Source organism: Candidozyma pseudohaemuli (assembly GCF_003013735.1).
Source record: "Candidozyma pseudohaemuli strain B12108 chromosome Unknown scaffold00005, whole genome shotgun sequence".
Classification (NCBI taxonomy): Eukaryota; Fungi; Ascomycota; class Pichiomycetes; order Serinales; family Metschnikowiaceae; genus Candidozyma; species Candidozyma pseudohaemuli.
In genome coordinates, this window is record NW_020194439.1 from 609,666 (window position 1) to 626,568 (window position 16,903).

Sequence of the window (16,903 nt, forward strand, 5' to 3'; positions counted from 1 at the left end):
GTTTTTGGAAGACTTCATGATCCCAAGTGATTAATGATTCACAAGGTCTCCCATCCACCAGCATCAATGACGCCATCGAGTCTCCTAACGATATAATTCGGAATGTTATGCTGAAGCCATAACGATCTGACAAACTCGTCATACCGATCTTGCAGTAGGTAGACAGCTCTTGTCTTTTTATTATCGCCAGCCACTTCAAAATGCAGATCGATGTACGGAATTGCATGAAATGATCCCCCGTTTTTGTTGAGTAATAAAATTGAGCGGTCTTTTGGTAAAAGAAAAATGCCAACACTATTTTGGCACTTTTTTGTATAATGTGTAGTGCATTGACCATCCCGACTTCCTAGCGTGGTTCGTTGTAAATCGCATACATCACCGCAAAACATGCATACTGCCGGATTTTCAATAGATAAATGAGGAAAATCAAACTTTTCCAGATAATAGTATTGTGTGAAAAAATCATCCAATCTCACCGGCAAGCGTAAAAGCAGGATAACTCCAGGATACTCTAAACTTGTCCGTCTTTCAAGCATTGCGTTTGAATCCCTCTCATGATGGAGATGGGCTAAGAAAGATCGGAATCGTCTCGCCTCAAGAGAAGATTCCGAGCTATAATGGCAGAAGCTTCTCAAAGACTCGCTTAGAGTTGGGAGTTTTAGCGTAGCACACAATTTGTCTGCCTCGAATATCGAGCTCTCACTTTCCTCGTTAGGCCCACTATCGAAGTGACAGTTCACAAATGCAAAGATCGTAGATTGACGCAAAAATGGCGTAACACTCTTGAGCAACATCGAGTAAAGAACATACCCTAAAATTTCTGATGAGATGGCACTGCTTAGCCTTCTAAGCGAGCCAGGTTCAAGCAAAGCTTTGAATAAATGAAACACAGTGCGGGCATCATCGGGAGCTATCATCTCTGAGAATGGGATATCTAAAATTGAAATCACATCATTATTGAAAAAACCTTTCTCCTCGATTTTTGTGGAAAGAATATTCAAAGTTTGTATCACATGGCCAATGAAGCACGCCCGTAAAATTTCGTGAAAGGAGAAGCCAGCGCCTGGCATTGGAAAGACATTGACAAGAATCTCCAAGAAATCATGCTGGAGTATTGACTTATTAAAATTTTCGGCCGATAGTGTTAGCAAGTTCGCGAGAATCTTTACATGAGTGTCCGGTTTCTGATGAGAGTTCTTCACCCAATTCGATGTTTTCATCATGAGACTAGTAATCCTGAACTCGTTTAAAGCTCTTAAATTGATTAAAGCATTGTTGCTTATCTGATGATAGACCAATCCGGAACTGTCACAAACTCCTCGCAAGCTGATTTCTGTAGCCTTGATAGTATTCACAAGAATATTGGAAGAATCCGCCTTGAATATCTGCGGAAATGTCAAAAGTGACAAGATCTGAAACATATTAGAGAGAAGAATGCGGAATTGTTGCTGCCCAGTGGATGAAAGTGAGTCCGAATCTTGGCCTATAATATCTCTCGCAACATTGGTGAGAATAGCATACTCTTGCAAGTCGTTGGAGGCTGCTTTGCAGAATGTGTGGAACCAACTCTTGTCGTGTAATTTGTTTCTCAGCAAATCATCAAACGCATTCAAGCTCGACGGCGGAGGGAGTAGAAAGTCTTTCAATGATCGATTGTTAGCGGTCCATAAAATTGGGACAAACATGTTATTGAGCGCTTTGCAAAGAGGACATAAAAATTCTCGGTGCTCAATATTATCGGGAGTGTTTCTGGTAATATGGTTTGATCTCGAACGGTTACTCGCCAAAAATTGAATATAGCAATTAAAATGCATTCCATGACCGCAGGTCAGAGAAACCAATTTGCTGCTAACATTTCCATCATTTTTGAAGCCTGGGCCAATGACAGAACCTTCTTCCACATTTTTCATAAAATCTTTGAAAGCCTGTGTCTTCGCTTCAGGGTAAGTATGCTTCTCATCTCGATCTAAGTTAGCATTGCCCGAGAACGCTTTCATTAACCAATAGTCGTCCTCAAATGGAATTTCTCTGAACTCAGATGATCTCGATACATGAACAATCAAGCCAAATGGCCCAGCATCCTTGGCTGTATCTTGACAGAGAATACAATGAGACGTTGGAAACTTCCAGCCATCCTCATCAGCATCCTCCATCTCGGTGTCACTGCAGTCATTAAGTAAGTCGTTTTGCTGAACAAACAGCGCTTGTTGTTTTTTGAACTTCGCCATAAGCTTTTCTTGTCTGCGGGTTGCTAATCGCTTCTTTCTTTCCGAGTCGTTCTCCACCATATTGTTACCAGGGGCATGTAGGAGCTTCAAGTCAAAATTTGGTACTTGTCTTTCCATTTGCAGAAGAAAATTATCGACGCTCGTGTGTAAACATCTGAAGATCGCTCTTACTTTAGCATGATGTTCCTTCACATCATCATGAAGAAGGAGATTGTACAAAGTTGATGCCAAGGACAACAGCAGCCCAATATCTGTTCCCACGGCTCTCTGACAGAAGGACTCGTCAGCCCTCAGCTCGTTCCACTGCTCTGATGCACAAGTATGCACCACGTGGAGCAACGTGTCGAGTAAGGCGTCTAGCTTACGAGATCCTTCCATCAAAACGTATCGTAGACAAGTTACAAGAAAATTGACAAAATGTTGTGATGAAGTAAACCTGCCAAGTGAGTGGTATATACCTGCTCTGCCAGGGCTTGCATGCGCAGGCTCAATTACCACATCGATCAATGATTGCTGTGAGCTTCTCGTTACTCGTTCTTTCATGAGCTTTAGCACCTCATCCCTCTTATTCAGGGAGTAATTATGGTAGTACGGATTGACCCGTTTGTAATACTCGTCTCTCAAAACAAAAGTACCAGATTCTTTCCCAGAAGTTGGTTTTCGGAACAGAGCCACCTTTTCAAGAGTAGAATCGAAGAATCTCTCCGAAACAATGTGTTCAGGAATTTGTGAACACAACTTGGTGTAATTCATAGAACCAAGACATAATTGATGGATTATCTCATCCTCAATTTTCACCCTCGTTATCTCATCAACCGTGAGACTTCTCATGAAAAGTCCTTCTGTGAGTATGTGGAGAAAGAAACTTAAACACTCATCAAGAATATATGGCAAGGTCGATGAATCGTACGGACACCCCAGTTCAGGTGAAAAGTCATCTTCTAGTAGCCACAATCGCAATATTGTTTCGACCGCCTTATCAACATCGTGACATATTAGATAAATTTGTGTCAAAAACACATCTCGCAAATACCCTTGCTCTCTAAGGCCAGTACTTTTGTAAAGCTGAAGCTGGTTTTTGACACTGAAACCATTTCGCACCCAAAAACCTGTCTTCACTTGGGCAGCTAACACTATTGATTGAACCGGATAATGAAATATGCATGTGAGACTATTCTCCAAGGCCTCGACCGAATTATCATTCGTAGCATTTATCGAGGCGTCATGGATTAAACGAATCAATTCGTCACTGTCTTTGAATGAAGCATATTCAATGAGCCATGATAGGAACAGATGCAAAGGATGGAGAAAACTGACCACAGGATTGTTTGCGTCTTTTTGCTTGCTTCTAAGTGATTTCGAGAAGATGCCATAATCCACTTCATTATGGTCTGCCCTTAAAGAAGGCAGATTTTCTAGCTGAAGAATGACTTTAACAACGTGTCTGATGGCGCTCTGGAATATTTCTTCCTTGCGATTTTGGGCCTCTCCAATCTTTAGGCATTGCGTAACATACTCTGCTAATTGATATATTATCGGGATAGCATGGAAATATGCGGTGTAGTCTGAGCTCTCATACTCAACGTGACTTTCGGTCTCCCGCTTCATTGTTGGCTTTCCTTGAAATAAGGCCAATATTTCACAAGTCATGGGGACCATAGAATCAGTGAGCGAAACATCGCTATTTTGACCTCTTGAGACAATATATCCAATATCGAAAAATAACTGACCCCATCTTCTGTTCTTCAAACTGTTTAGTGATATATCAGTGTTTGCACTGAGAGCTGCTGAATGTGTGCGCCCGCTCTTCAAAAACAGAAGTACGGTGCCAAAAATCCTCGCAACATCACCATGCGATAAAAGAGCATTCGAATTCGATGGTGATACAAACAATTGACATGACAAAGTACACATGACATTATTTTCGGGATCACCATCTAAATTGAGGAACATCTCGGCAATGAAGGGATAAATGTCACAGTATTGGTAACAGATCATTCCCTTCCATTTCAAATTAGTGATGAGCGTAGTTGCATACATGGTGTGTAGAGCCAACCTAAAAGCCTTCCAAAATCGGATGTCGAGATATGCTAGGTATTGCAATCTTGAACCTATATGGCCGGCTCCCCGTGTATCGAAGACACTATATCCGCATTCGTGGCAAAGTGGCTCTATGTGTTCCCAAGGAAGCGGGTGCATGGTATCAACTTCCTTTAAGGACGGGATGTTGAGGTTAAAATCAAGTTGGGCCAGACCTCGTTCATGCCGATCCGGTAAATGAGTGAGGCGTACTCCACGCTCCCATCTCTTGCAAAATGCTCCGCAAAATAAGTTCCTCAAGGGCTCATTTGCTTTTAAAAGATCACAGGAGGATAGACTTTCGAGCCATTGAATGATTTCAAAGCAAATCTCCTCCCTAAACTCATCTCGTGCATTTCTAATACAGGAGGATAAACCAGTAGCACTAAGAAGCCTTTGACGCTCGAATAACAAGTTAGGCTCTCTTGACCTCACAACTGTAGCTCTCCCGTGATCTTGAATACGCTTGGCGACCATTTCTGCAAATTCCGGAACTTTTTTGCTCGCTAGGTGGATTCTTTGCACCGCATCTCGAAAGTGTCTGACTTGATCATTGTAGGCTATGAGCGAGAATTTCTGTGAAAGCTCATCAGTCTTGTCGCTATCAGAATATCCATATTTTAGCGGATCGAGGTCATGACCTTGTGAATAGTGCTTCGCGTCTGATTCTTGAGCTGAGTTGAACTGTTGATCGCTCTGACACATAACATCGATCACATAATCCAATACTGCTCCAACGGTATCAGTAAGTGTTGTTTGAAGTTCTAGACTGGGTGTCATGTTTTTTAATTTCTCAAAGGACTCGTTGGTTTCATGATACACGCAACGAAAATCATTTACCCATGCCTCGGGATCACCGCAATCACAAACACCGCCGTTTTCCCTAACGCAAATCGAAACGCTAGTGTTGTGCCCTTCGTGGCTCTCCGCTTGAAAGCAATTTGCACACATGGCACATGTATCATTGAAACCACAAGTAAGACATTTGTAGATTGGCTCGCCTCTGCGGAAAACACGAGCACATGGCAGAGCTGTATGATAAGCGTGATGATTTCTTCCCTCGATTGTTGACAGTTGTTTGGCAACGTGAGCTGTGTACTTGATGAGCAGCCACTGAACCACACTATCCAATTGATTGTGAACGTCGTCCCCCGAAAGATCGAAGATCTCAGGGAAAAAAAGATTCAAGTAAACCCCTCCACATGATACGGTCTTAAATAGTTGCTTTCGAAGTTCGACTTTGATTTCATCAGTTAACGAGAAGTTCAGTCTAGCAGGGAGATCAAAAAGAAACCGTCGCAAAGCTGTGATAGAATTCTCATGCATGTTATTTACCGTGCTGGTACGGTTACTGAAGTCAAAGTTTTGAGACTTCTGAATGGTTGCAAAAATAAAAAAATGGAGCTTCTTTAACCGGTGGCCAATCTAATCACCATCCCTAATATTGATCAGACGCATGCAATTGTGTCACGTGATTTGACTTGATGTATCTCAGATCTATTTGCCATTCAGCCAAATGGTCACCTCTATTTGACATGAACGCGATCACTCATTCTGCGTCAAATGAGCATCTGAATAAAGAGAAGCTACAAAGATACCAAGATATAACAACTCTTGCCTTGGGGGTTGGGTGTGGCATACTTTGCTTGGAAACCACGTTTGGATTTCTTTTCTACACTGTTGGAACATTAATGGCGAACAGTGTCTTTTATATATTGTGTTGTGAAGGTCATCCGCATAAATTCTTCACATCTCCGATAAAGCAAATATTTTTTGATGCAATTTTCAATAATTTGCCTGGTTTTGTCATGATGTGGTGCTTTACATTTGCATTGGTTCAATAATTGGTCTGGCATGAGGAGATTGGACTCAAGACCTCCTGGGATGTTCCTTGTCAACCGGAAGTCTAGCACATTAGAGTTCGTCACCTTTTTTTTTTTTTGTTTTTTTTTTTTTTTTAAGAGAAACTAATCAGAGGTGTCCACACGAACACTGCTGGAGCTTATCAAGGATCAATTGGTTCAAGCTCGCTGAGCTTGTAAACGTTCGTTTCGGTTTGCGTTTGCATATGTATACTGAGAATGGTTTATGTAGCTGAAAGAGGGCTGGGAATAGAAATTCTTATATAATTGTAGCTCAGGTTTGAAACAGTCCCTCGGGATTCGGCATGTAAAGCTGGTGCCCTCTCCAATTCGCGTGCGTGTCTTATACCGGTCTTGCTCGGCGCTCTATCCGTTACGTAGCCTCAAACGAATTAACTTCCTTGTTGATCAAGACCAACATGGAAAGAATTGACATTTCAACGAACTCTAGCTCCATAAAGCAAGCCTACGAGAAAGTTGTTCGTGGTGACGGTGGTGCCACTTACAGCGTCTTCTCTGTGGACAAGAATGGTACGCTTGAAGTATCGAATGTGAGCACGGGTCCATTGGAGGACTTTGTTGAGGAATTTTCCGACGGAATCGTGCAATTTGGTTTGGCTAAAGTAACAGTTCCTGGCTCCGATGTTAGCAAAAATTTGTTACTTGGCTGGTGTCCCGACAACGCCCCCGCTAAGTCCAGATTGTCTTACGCCGCAAACTTTGCTGATGTTTCCAAGGTATTGAGTGGTTACCACGTTCAAATAACGGCACGCGACCACGATGACTTGGATGTGGAGGAGTTTGTCAGCAGAGTGGCGGCAGCAGCTGGTGCTAGGTATACTGCTCATTCAGCCCCTTCGTCAGGATCTGGCAAGTCTGCTACAACAAAAGCTGCTGGACACTCAATTTCAGGCAGCAAGATTAGCCCTAAGCCAGCGAATCCCAAACCGGTCGCAAAGCCAACAGTTTCGAGCACTTCAAAGCCCTCATCCAAAGAGCTCTCTAAAAGCACTGTTGATGAGGATGATGGATGGGCCGGAGAACAAGAGCTTGAAGAACGCGATTTGGAAAAGCAGCCTTTAGAAGATGTGCCATCGGCGTACAAGCCTACAAAGGTGAACATTGCGGAATTGAGAAAACAGAAGTCTGATACTGTGTCATCAAAAAAGTCAGATTCAAGTTCCGAAATTGTGGGTTCATCCGAAAAGCCATCGGATGGTAGACTCACAGCTTTACCCAAACCCAAGGTTGGTAGTTCTGTTGCCTCGCGTTATACCGCTGCGACCAAAACTGCTTCTGGTGCCACTTTCGGAGCAAAACCCCTTAACAACTCGAAGCCAAACGATAAGGTCGTAGGAGGGTTATCGAGAGACTTTGGGTCATCTGGTGGTAAAACCCCAGCTCAATTGTGGGCTGAGAAAAAAGGAATGTACAAAGATGTGAAGGCTGAAGAGGACGATTTACCCAAAACAGAGAACGAAAACTACGGCAGTGATGATGCAGGCGCTGAGGGCGCTGAGGAAGTTGACGAAGATGACGAAGGTCTCGAAAATGACACCAAGCAGAGCAACGAGCATGGTTTGACTAGTCTGAAAGATGACGACGATAAGGTTCAAATTGAATCGAAAATTGAGAAACTTGCAATTTCTGACGAAGCAAAACCACAGGATGGACCCGTCGCAACGCCAAATAAGCTGCAGACTTTGAGTTCTGCAGCTGCAACCAAGAATGCTAATTCAGCTAAGGCAGAATATGACTATGACAAGGATGAGGATAATGAGCTCGAATTTAAGGAAGATGACATAATCGTGGACATTGAGTTTGTTGATGAAGAGTGGTGGTCTGGGAAAAACAAGCGGACTGGGGAGCTGGGACTATTCCCTGCCTCCTATGTAACCTTGTCTGAAGATTCTACTGGTGAAGAAGCTGATGCAATCCTGGAAAGTCAAACTGTTGCTGCAGATGGATCGAAAACTGCTGTAGCAGAATTTGCTTACGAGAAGGATGAGGATAACGAAATCGCCTTCGACGAGGGAGATTTGATCGTTGATATCGAATTCGTAGATGATAGCTGGTGGTCAGGCAAAAACTCGTCCACTGGGGAGATTGGCTTGTTTCCTTCAAACTATGTTAAATTGAACTAGCTTAGAGCTCATTGAGAATTATCTAATTTTTCACTGATAAGATGTAAGCTATAAGCAGTCTCTCATAAGTATGGGCTTAGAATCATATCTGCTTGGCGACTTCTTAATACAATGTTTTCTATTGTCGGAAAGTTTCGCAAAAATTTAACCAACGGGATTTCCCTGCTTCCCAGTAGATCTCTATCGTCCAAATAAACTCCCTTTATGCGATGCAAAACAGGGGCTAAACCTTCAATTATATCATGAGCCATTGTGAGCATCAGAAGAAATGAATGGGACTTTCCTGTCCGGGATAGTTGAGGGTCTCGACAACTAGCTGAGGAGGCTTCAAAATAAAGCAGCGCTTCGTACTGAAGTTCGGGTTGTCCATCATTGGCGTCAGTCGCCACTGAACTGTACAAACTCTTCAATTCACATAGAAGCTCCCCAATACTCTCAACTTCATCGAAGAACATAAATACGACCTCATTTTTGGTTACGGGGGTGTCAACAATCTTTGCTTCGAGCTTCCCTTTCCTCAAAAGCGAAATCCATTCTTTGTACGTATATATGCGTAGCCTAGTAGCCAGGATGGAGGTGTCATTGTTGTTGATTTTGATGATGTGGTTGAGGTTCAATTGCGTTTGATATCTCGTGCCATTCGAGACGATCAATGTCTCAGCTTCCATGTCGTGGCTTGCTTCACCACAGATATAAGAAGGCATAGAGTTTTGACTAAGTGGGTGTCAAAAGGGTTTATTTCTGAAATCAAGCAAAAGAAGTAGAAGCAGCTCAATTCTTCATCCAGCTAGAACAGTATAGGAGGTTCTCTGTGGCCAGTTCGTGATGAACAGCACATTGTGGGGAATCCTACACAAAAGTTGGGACGCAGGTTTTCGACGCGGAAACATCTTCGAGTTCACGGAGCTTGAAGCCGCTGCCTGCAGCCGACCAGTACGGGGAAAACCTGCTCTCGTAAGTTTAGCATCAAATACTTACAGAAGCTGTAAATAACCGATTTCTACCATCTATTACCATTTAATATATCTTACACCAACATGCAAAGAACACACCCTCAAAAGCTCTATCTCAAGCTCACGATTGTTCAATCTCAAGCATTGTGCTCAACTGCTTCATCATTAAGCAGTTGATCTCCAGCTTCACCTTCGACATTCAGGCTGGTATTTTCAGCGTTATAACTTGGGGGCTTTGACGGTATTAGGCTATCCATAGTTATGCGCTCGTCTTCAGACGGTTCATCGCCGTAGGCATTGTAACTAAACTTATCATGATTAACAGTGTCGATCTCTGGGCCACCCTCAACATGCCAAAAATCAGGGGGGAAATCGCTTTCCCTCTCATTCAAGTCGTTCTCGTCATCTATTTCTGACCGCTCTAAGAGAATATCGGCATTGAACTTCTTGTATGCTGGTGGAGCTGGACCGTTGCCCTCCAAAGGAGCAAATCCCCATTTCTTAACATTGCCCTCGATGAAAACATAGCCCAACTGGCCAATGTTGACATGCACAGAGCAAAGATTATTAGCACCTATTATCGGATAAATTTGCCCATCTTGGGGAATCTTGAAGTTTTTGATATGCCCTCCAAGTTTCAGTTCACTTACCTTTTTCCCGTTGCGTGTGAAGAAAACAGTGCCAGACCGTACACGGTAGCCAACTCCAACGACATCTCCCTCGATTAATTTTGGAAATTGTGGCTCTCCACTTGGAAGAAATGGTTGATTGTGTCTCCTGTAACCATTACTATCATAGCTTACAGAGTGAGCATGTCTTCCAGGCAAGCGGAACCATGGGTACGGCTTGACACCGAGACCTATAGATATTAGCGTATCCTCTGGATGTGGTAAGGAGTAAATTTTACTCTCAAAATAGTAAACTTCATTAGTCGTTGGCATAGGTAGATTAGTTTGTGTGGAACATTCGAAGTGTTTAAAAAAGTTGAGCTCAAAACGATTCACGATGAGTAGATCGTTGTTCGTTAACATGTAATCTTTGACAAATTCCCAAGCACGAATACCCTTTTCTTGAACACTTAGGTTTTGACTGAGCAAGAGATCACCTCTAAAGTATGGGTTGGTTGTAAGATACTCTCTTGATTGGAAGTAAAGCTCTTGCTCCTCCAGATTCAACTCTAAGTAGGCTTGGTTTTCTTCTTCACGACTGAAACTTTCCTCATTCAAATGGCCCACTCGACGAAACACAATTATCGTAGCTATCAAAAGTGCCAGAAGTAGGACTGTTGAGAGCGCAACGATACCGATAATGAAGAGAACAGTGCCCCTATTGCTCGTCCCTGACAAAGCATGTACCATTTTGCCATCAAAGTCTGGTGGTGATAACGGTGTGCAATCAACTTCTGATATTGCAAGAAGACTCAAGAAAAGTCCCAAGGATACGCTCATGAAGTATGTATGTAAGTAATGAAGGCGTATCTCGACCCCATGGATTTTACTGACGTCTACCATGTGCAGTCAACGCACTGCACAGTTGCGGAAATATCCTCCTGAGCCTGATCAGCGTACGGCTTGGATTAAGATGGAAAGTGAGAGACTAACATTTAATATTCATTTTGCCTCGATTAGTCTACAGCAGGTTGGCGTTCGGTTATCGGAAGACATTCACTAGTGATTGTTGACTCACAAATGCATGAGAATACCAAACGTTACATTTTGTAGCTTGACTAAGTAAATCAACTTTTAGCTATACTTTTAAAACTCACAAGACAAGGGGTATTTGAGGTTGTAGCTTGCATCCCAAACGCCCCAGTACTTCTCTACGTCACTTGTACCGGAGCTGTCTGGTTTCCACGCCTCGTCGAAGGCCTCAAAAACACAAACATTCACACCCCAAGCTCTAATGGCACAGATTGCCTCCTTCCAGTAATCCTTAGCATTTTCAACACTTGGTTCACTTGCCTCAAAATGAGTACCTTTGGTGGGCCAGCCAGTCTCGCCCACCCAAAAGTTGCTGAGATCAGTGGAGCCCTTTGCGGTTTGGATGGTTTGCAAAGCCTGCATGATGTCGTCAACGAAAGAATAAGAGGCATTCTCCTTCGTTTGGCCTTGCCAGTAAGAGAAAGCATTGGCGAACACGAAATCGGCTGCTTTAATTGCAGGGAGGGCTGCACCATCAACCAAAACGTTCCACGAGTCAGCTGTACCAACTTGCACGTCACCATAGGATTCGCCATTCTTGTCTTTGATCTCAGAAAGTAACTGCTTGACCTCATCAATGGCGTTGGCAAGGTCTGACGCAGACATGTCATCTCTGTACAAGGCCTCTGAACCCACAGTGAAAACTTTAACAGTCAGTTTGGAGATTTTGGGCAAATAGTCCTTCAAAGCCTGCTTCTCTTCATCAAAGTGTGCTTGGTCGGTGGGCCAGATACCAAACATAACCTGAAACCCAGAGTCTTCCGCAGCTGGTCCCAAAATCTGCAATGTGTTGCAATCAGAGACAGCGTAAGTTCTCACAACCTTGGACTGTCCGGATAAAACATCGAAGTCACTTTTGTACTCTTCAGCCGACTTACAATTACCAGCACTGTCTTTAACACCCAAGCTGAATGCCAACTAACTAGTTAGTCATTGTTCACTATTGTTACCATCAAAAAAGATCCATATACATACGTCGCCAAGACTTGCCACTGATGACACCAACGCAGATACAGCCACCAAGTATTTGAATTGCATCTTCATCAACTCTATAGTAAGAAAAAAAACAAGGGAGAAGGAGCGGAAAAGGTGGTTTTAAAAGCAAAACAAATGCGAAAATTTATTTTTAGGAACGCTCACGTGTCAATAGTTTGGGTCTAGATGTTTGTGAATTCTCACACTAAAGATTTGCAGTGGACTTGCTTATCACTCTGCATTAGGTCTTATTGATCTCTTATCCACTTGAGCAATTCATTTCAAGCTCTCAGATTTTTAAACTTGTCAACTCGTAATACAAAGGTATTATCGCACGGTCCATAAGTGGAATCGTTACCGCGACAATGGTACGACTATTCCAGGCAGTGAACAAACTTAGTTGGACTCGTTTAGAACCGCCTAAATCAAAAACTCATGTATCGAAAAATTTAGCCAACGCTATAAATGCTGCATCCTCAATTCTAATACCTCTTGGCACGACCAATTCGCAGTCAATGACATCCATTATACTTGAGATGTTGTCGTCAGAAGCCGCGCAAGCTTCAAAGTCAAACCATTTGCCGACGAGCAAAAGTGTGGTCCCAGCACTTTTTTTATTATATTTGGGAATAGCCTTTGTCGGACCCTTCAGAAAATAATCATCGGCTTCAACAAAAGCAGTCTCCGTATAGCCACCAGGCACACCCAGTTCAGTGTAGACAGCCGAGATGGAGTTAGCATACCTAACGGAATAGCCAAAAGCACTATTACAGCCGGCTGCCCCATAAGCAACCTGAGGGCTCACGACTGTTCCACTAGTAAGGTCCACTGTCACTCTGGCGTTTACAGGAACTTCCTGTCCTTTCAATTCGAATGGCCTCTCTCGTCCAATGTTTACAAACTTGGTCACTTGCAATTTTCTTTTTGAAGCCGTCTTTTTCGATTTCTTTGCCACCTTTGGAGTTTTTTTAGGAATGGTCAAGCCTTCTATATAGTTCTTGGAAGCGTCTGTTGGATGCGTGATAAACGTACGAATGCTAGGAAGCTTTACAGCATGCTTCAAGCTTAATCGTTCGGATGATTTGAATAAGCTGCGAACCAAATATGGCGGTGTCACGAAGTACTGTAGTAAAGTGGCTAAAAGCACAGCATCATGGCCTTTCTCAGGCATAATACCTTGGCAAGCATTGTTCTCTAGTTGATTGAAAACAATCTTTTTGGAGCTTTCAGAGGAAGCAGATATGGTGGCTTCTGCTGCAGCCTTGATCTGATTAGAAAGTGGAATATCCAAAACAACTATCTCATTAACGTTGTATATGGCCGATAATCTTGCAATCTGGTGTGCAACAGCAGTAGCATGCGCTAAATTGCAAACATTAGAGGGTCTGATAGCTGATGAAGGTATACATAAGGACACACTCATGGCTTGATCTAGACTCTCGAGTTAATATGTGATATCTCATCTCCCATTTTGCCTATATGTACTACTCCATCGAGTAGTGCAGGATGTTGATGTTCGCCTGGGGCAAAAAAATCAATTGCGTTTTTAGCCTTCACGCCCTCTGGAGAAAAAAAAAAAAAAAAAAAAAAAAAAAAAAAGTCTCATTTTTTGGCCTTCCCCCCCTCTGGAAAAAAAAAAAAAAAAAAAAAAAAAAAAAAAAAAAGTCTCGGTTTGAACTTTATCACTTCAATTAGGTTTGTCTGTGCACCATACGAGGTCTTTGTCTCAGAACTTGGTCGCCCCAAATTATATTTGGCGTGCTTCAGGCTGCCATTGCTGTGGTCTCAATTCCATGCCTGAAAGATGAATACCAGTTCTTTTGTTCCGTTGTCTAAGCACAGTTTTTAGAATGTGTCGATGGATTTTTTCTTTTTTAAATATCCTTTGCGATTTCTCTTATATTGATTGTCTGACCAGTCTATCGACGGTACGAGCACAACATCTTGATCCCTTTTGTTGAACATTCGCGATGCCTATTTTATGGAATTAATTTAGGATAAATGATAATGTGTTATTGACAATGACTTAATCTTTCTATTTCAACAATGCTGGTGAATGACAATCATTCAGCGTCCTCAGATTCTAACTTTGCAATCTCTTCTTTGGCTCTTTGTATGTTCTTTTCGGTTTGCTCGCCCTGCTTCTCCTCCAATGCCTGCAAAGTTTCCTTCAAGGTATTCACTGTTGTGGAAACGTCATCCGATTTTACTGGCAACTGGATGGAAAGGTTCGACAAAGATACGATAACATCGGGATCGACCGTGAAATTCTTTTGCTTAGAAGACTTCTTCCTCTGCTTCTTTCCACCAGAGCCCTGGAAGAAAGGCTGCTGTTCTTTCTTCAATACCTCCACGCCCTCGGGCATTTCAATTTTTCTGCCCGATGACTCTGAAGTAAATTCCAGCTTCGTAGCTTCAGCCACAGCATTTTTTTGCGGCTTTTTGTAGCTTGAGTCAAAGTACAGCAACAAACCGTGAATTTCGTTGATTTCCTCGGTAAAAGCGGGAACAGAAGCCTCCTCTAATCTTCTCTTCGCCTCCTCCTTGATTTGCAATTTCTTTTCTTCCTCTTGCATAGCCTTATGCTCGGCATCCCTCTTCCTCTGCTCTTCCGCCAACTGCTCCTTGAACTTTGCAAATTCTGCATTGAAGTCAGCTCTTAACTTCTTGATTTGATCGTACTTGAGATTTCTAGACTTTCTCAATTCGTTACGTTTGCTGATCAATTTGTTTCGCTGCTCATAGGTCGAGTTGTTAGAACTGTTTATCTCATCTAACTCTTCTTGAATAGACTCAAAACGCGCCTGGACCTCCTTATTCCCGATATTGCTCAACTGGTCTTTGAGCTCAGCAATCTTCGTCTTGTCTTTGTCGATCGCGGATTGTTGGGATTCAACCTCGCCAAAATCCTTTCTCAACTTACGCAACGACGTCAAGTCACGGATGAGCCTCCTCTCTTCGGCCAACCTCAATTCGCCAGATCCAATCAACTCATCCAAGTTTTTAATTCTTGTGTCGATTTCGGAAGCGGATTTAAAGTTCGTCTTGGAGGTCAACTTTTGAATTTCGGCAATTTTCTTCTTCACTTGCATGTCAACATTTTTGATCTGAGTTTGTATAGCCGAACGTTCAGCTTTAAATGATCCCTGTTCGGAGATCACATCCTTCAATTCGGCTTGCAATTGCTTCTTTCTCTCAACATTTCTCGCATCGAATTTGACTCGGTCGATCTGCGCAGTAAGTTCATTGCTAGCCGCCTCTAGCTCCTTGATCTCAGTCATCAAAGAATCTACTTCTTTCTTCATCCCAGAATCATCCGGGCGCTTGACAAACTTCTTAGGGCGTATGACAGTTGACATCTTGACGTGGAAGGAAAAAACCGTCGACCAAATTTTCGCAGTATTAACAGCACACCGCGAAGTACGCGACATTAGAGTCAACTGTATACAGGCGCTTAGCTAAGCTTTTAGGGAATAGAGTCGATTGCAGAGTAAGCTTATCTTTTGCCTGTCAACTTGTCATGATTACTTTTTGAATATCGTTTTCTGAAAGAGTCGCGAGTTCAAATATGCAATTGCTGCTTCGAAAAAAAAAAAAATCAGTTCGCAAGTTTGCAAAAAACCGATAATATTTGCTGATACTACCTAAATGTTTCCTTATGTGTTACAATTCTCCGCGGTTAAGATGCTTTCAAAAAAAAAAAACCACGAATGTTAAAAATATGATAAAGCAACTAAAATAGCTCTTCGATACAAGAAATGCAACAATTGTCCACTGCGATAGCAGGCTAGGACCTCGGGGCGACCCGGGGGGCCGTCCTAGTTCACAGGATTGCTCAAGCGGTGCTACTCTGGAAGCTGATGAAATGGTTTTCTCCTCTACACAGATTTAAACATTGATCAAATAAATTTAACAAAAATTAAATTGTAAGCGACGGATAATTTGGTTGTATCCAAACTGTCCTCCTCCAAATATGAACATATGTTTAACGAGTGCATAGTGACGATACATTGTTAAAACTGCAGCCCACTCGACGGGTCGCGCTATAAAATCAGTTATTTTTTTTTTTTTTTTTCTCTCTTTACTATCCCGCTCTAACCTTAGTCACGTTCAATAATGTCTTACGACGACTTGGTGAAATCTTTAGATAAACTGGCTATTTTAAATAAATGGCTGGAGGTAACGCCCTTACAGAGAATATCGGGAATTCCTACCTCTTCAGGAGGACTGTCGACTTCCGAGGATGTATTCGATGGGCACGACGAGGAGCAGGTCAGGCTAATGGAAGAACTATGTATTGTACTTGACTACTACGATAAACCGGTTGGAGCTGGAACAAAAAAGTTGTGTCATTTGATGGAGAACATTGATGCGGGCTTATTACACAGAGCCTTTTCTGTTTTCCTTTTCAACGAGAAGAACGAGCTTCTCTTGCAACAACGAGCAGACGAGAAGATCACTTTTCCAAATATGTGGACAAATACCTGTTGCTCACATCCACTTTGCGTTCCCTCGGAACTCGGGATACTGCTGCAGAATGAGAATGGAAACAAAGATGACTTGAACACGGCCATTGCTGGCGCCAAAGTTGCAGCACAGAGGAAGCTATTCCATGAACTTGGTATACCAGCACAAGAATGTCCCATCTCAAAATTTGAGTATTTGACCAGAATACATTACAAATCGGCGAGTGGTGTCGGCTCCAAATGGGGTGAACACGAGATCGATTATATCTTTATCATGAAGTGCTCCTCAAAAGTAACAGTTGATCCTAATTATAATGAAGTGAAGGATCACAAGTTTGTGAGTGCCTCTGTACTTCAGGAAATGTTCAAAGACTCAAGTCTTGTTTTCACGCCGTGGTTCAGATTAATCTGTGAGACATTCCTTTTCGAGTGGTGGGAGAATCTTTCGAATCTTTCAAAGTTCCAAGATGAAGAAATTCACCGTTTATTATAGTGT

At 42.6% G+C, this 16,903-nt stretch overlaps 6 protein-coding genes across 6 annotated transcripts; 2 read left to right on the plus strand and 4 right to left on the minus strand.

Annotated features, from left to right (window-relative positions):
• Window positions 1-38: 38 nt before the first annotated feature.
• On the minus strand, window positions 39-5,087 carry C7M61_002705 (putative ubiquitin-protein ligase; the record flags this gene model as incomplete). The annotated part of the gene is made up of 4 exons (XM_024858072.1): window positions 39-168; window positions 673-3,070; window positions 3,401-4,015; window positions 4,685-5,087. The coding sequence occupies 4 exons, from the start codon at window positions 5,085-5,087 to the stop codon at window positions 39-41; spliced, it is 3,546 nt and encodes a 1,181-aa protein (XP_024713998.1).
• A 1,501-nt stretch (window positions 5,088-6,588) lies between these two features.
• ABP1 (Abp1p) lies at window positions 6,589-8,313 on the plus strand (the record flags this gene model as incomplete). The annotated part of the gene is made up of 1 exon (XM_024858073.1): window positions 6,589-8,313. One exon carries the CDS (start codon window positions 6,589-6,591, stop codon window positions 8,311-8,313), a length of 1,725 nt encoding a protein of 574 aa, XP_024713999.1.
• A 1,090-nt stretch (window positions 8,314-9,403) lies between these two features.
• Window positions 9,404-10,714, minus strand: C7M61_002707 (uncharacterized protein; the record flags this gene model as incomplete). Its single annotated transcript, XM_024858074.1, has 1 exon — window positions 9,404-10,714. The coding sequence occupies one exon, from the start codon at window positions 10,712-10,714 to the stop codon at window positions 9,404-9,406; it is 1,311 nt and encodes a 436-aa protein (XP_024714000.1).
• A 306-nt stretch (window positions 10,715-11,020) lies between these two features.
• C7M61_002708 (uncharacterized protein) lies at window positions 11,021-13,364 on the minus strand (the record flags this gene model as incomplete). Its single annotated transcript, XM_024858075.1, has 2 exons — window positions 11,021-11,873; window positions 12,400-13,364. 2 exons carry the CDS (start codon window positions 13,362-13,364, stop codon window positions 11,021-11,023), a joined length of 1,818 nt encoding a protein of 605 aa, XP_024714001.1.
• A 640-nt stretch (window positions 13,365-14,004) lies between these two features.
• On the minus strand, window positions 14,005-15,300 carry BFR1 (Bfr1p; the record flags this gene model as incomplete). The annotated part of the gene is made up of 1 exon (XM_024858076.1): window positions 14,005-15,300. The coding sequence occupies one exon, from the start codon at window positions 15,298-15,300 to the stop codon at window positions 14,005-14,007; it is 1,296 nt and encodes a 431-aa protein (XP_024714002.1).
• A 757-nt stretch (window positions 15,301-16,057) lies between these two features.
• Window positions 16,058-16,900, plus strand: IDI1 (isopentenyl-diphosphate delta-isomerase; the record flags this gene model as incomplete). Its single annotated transcript, XM_024858077.1, has 1 exon — window positions 16,058-16,900. One exon carries the CDS (start codon window positions 16,058-16,060, stop codon window positions 16,898-16,900), a length of 843 nt encoding a protein of 280 aa, XP_024714003.1.
• Window positions 16,901-16,903: the final 3 nt, after the last annotated feature.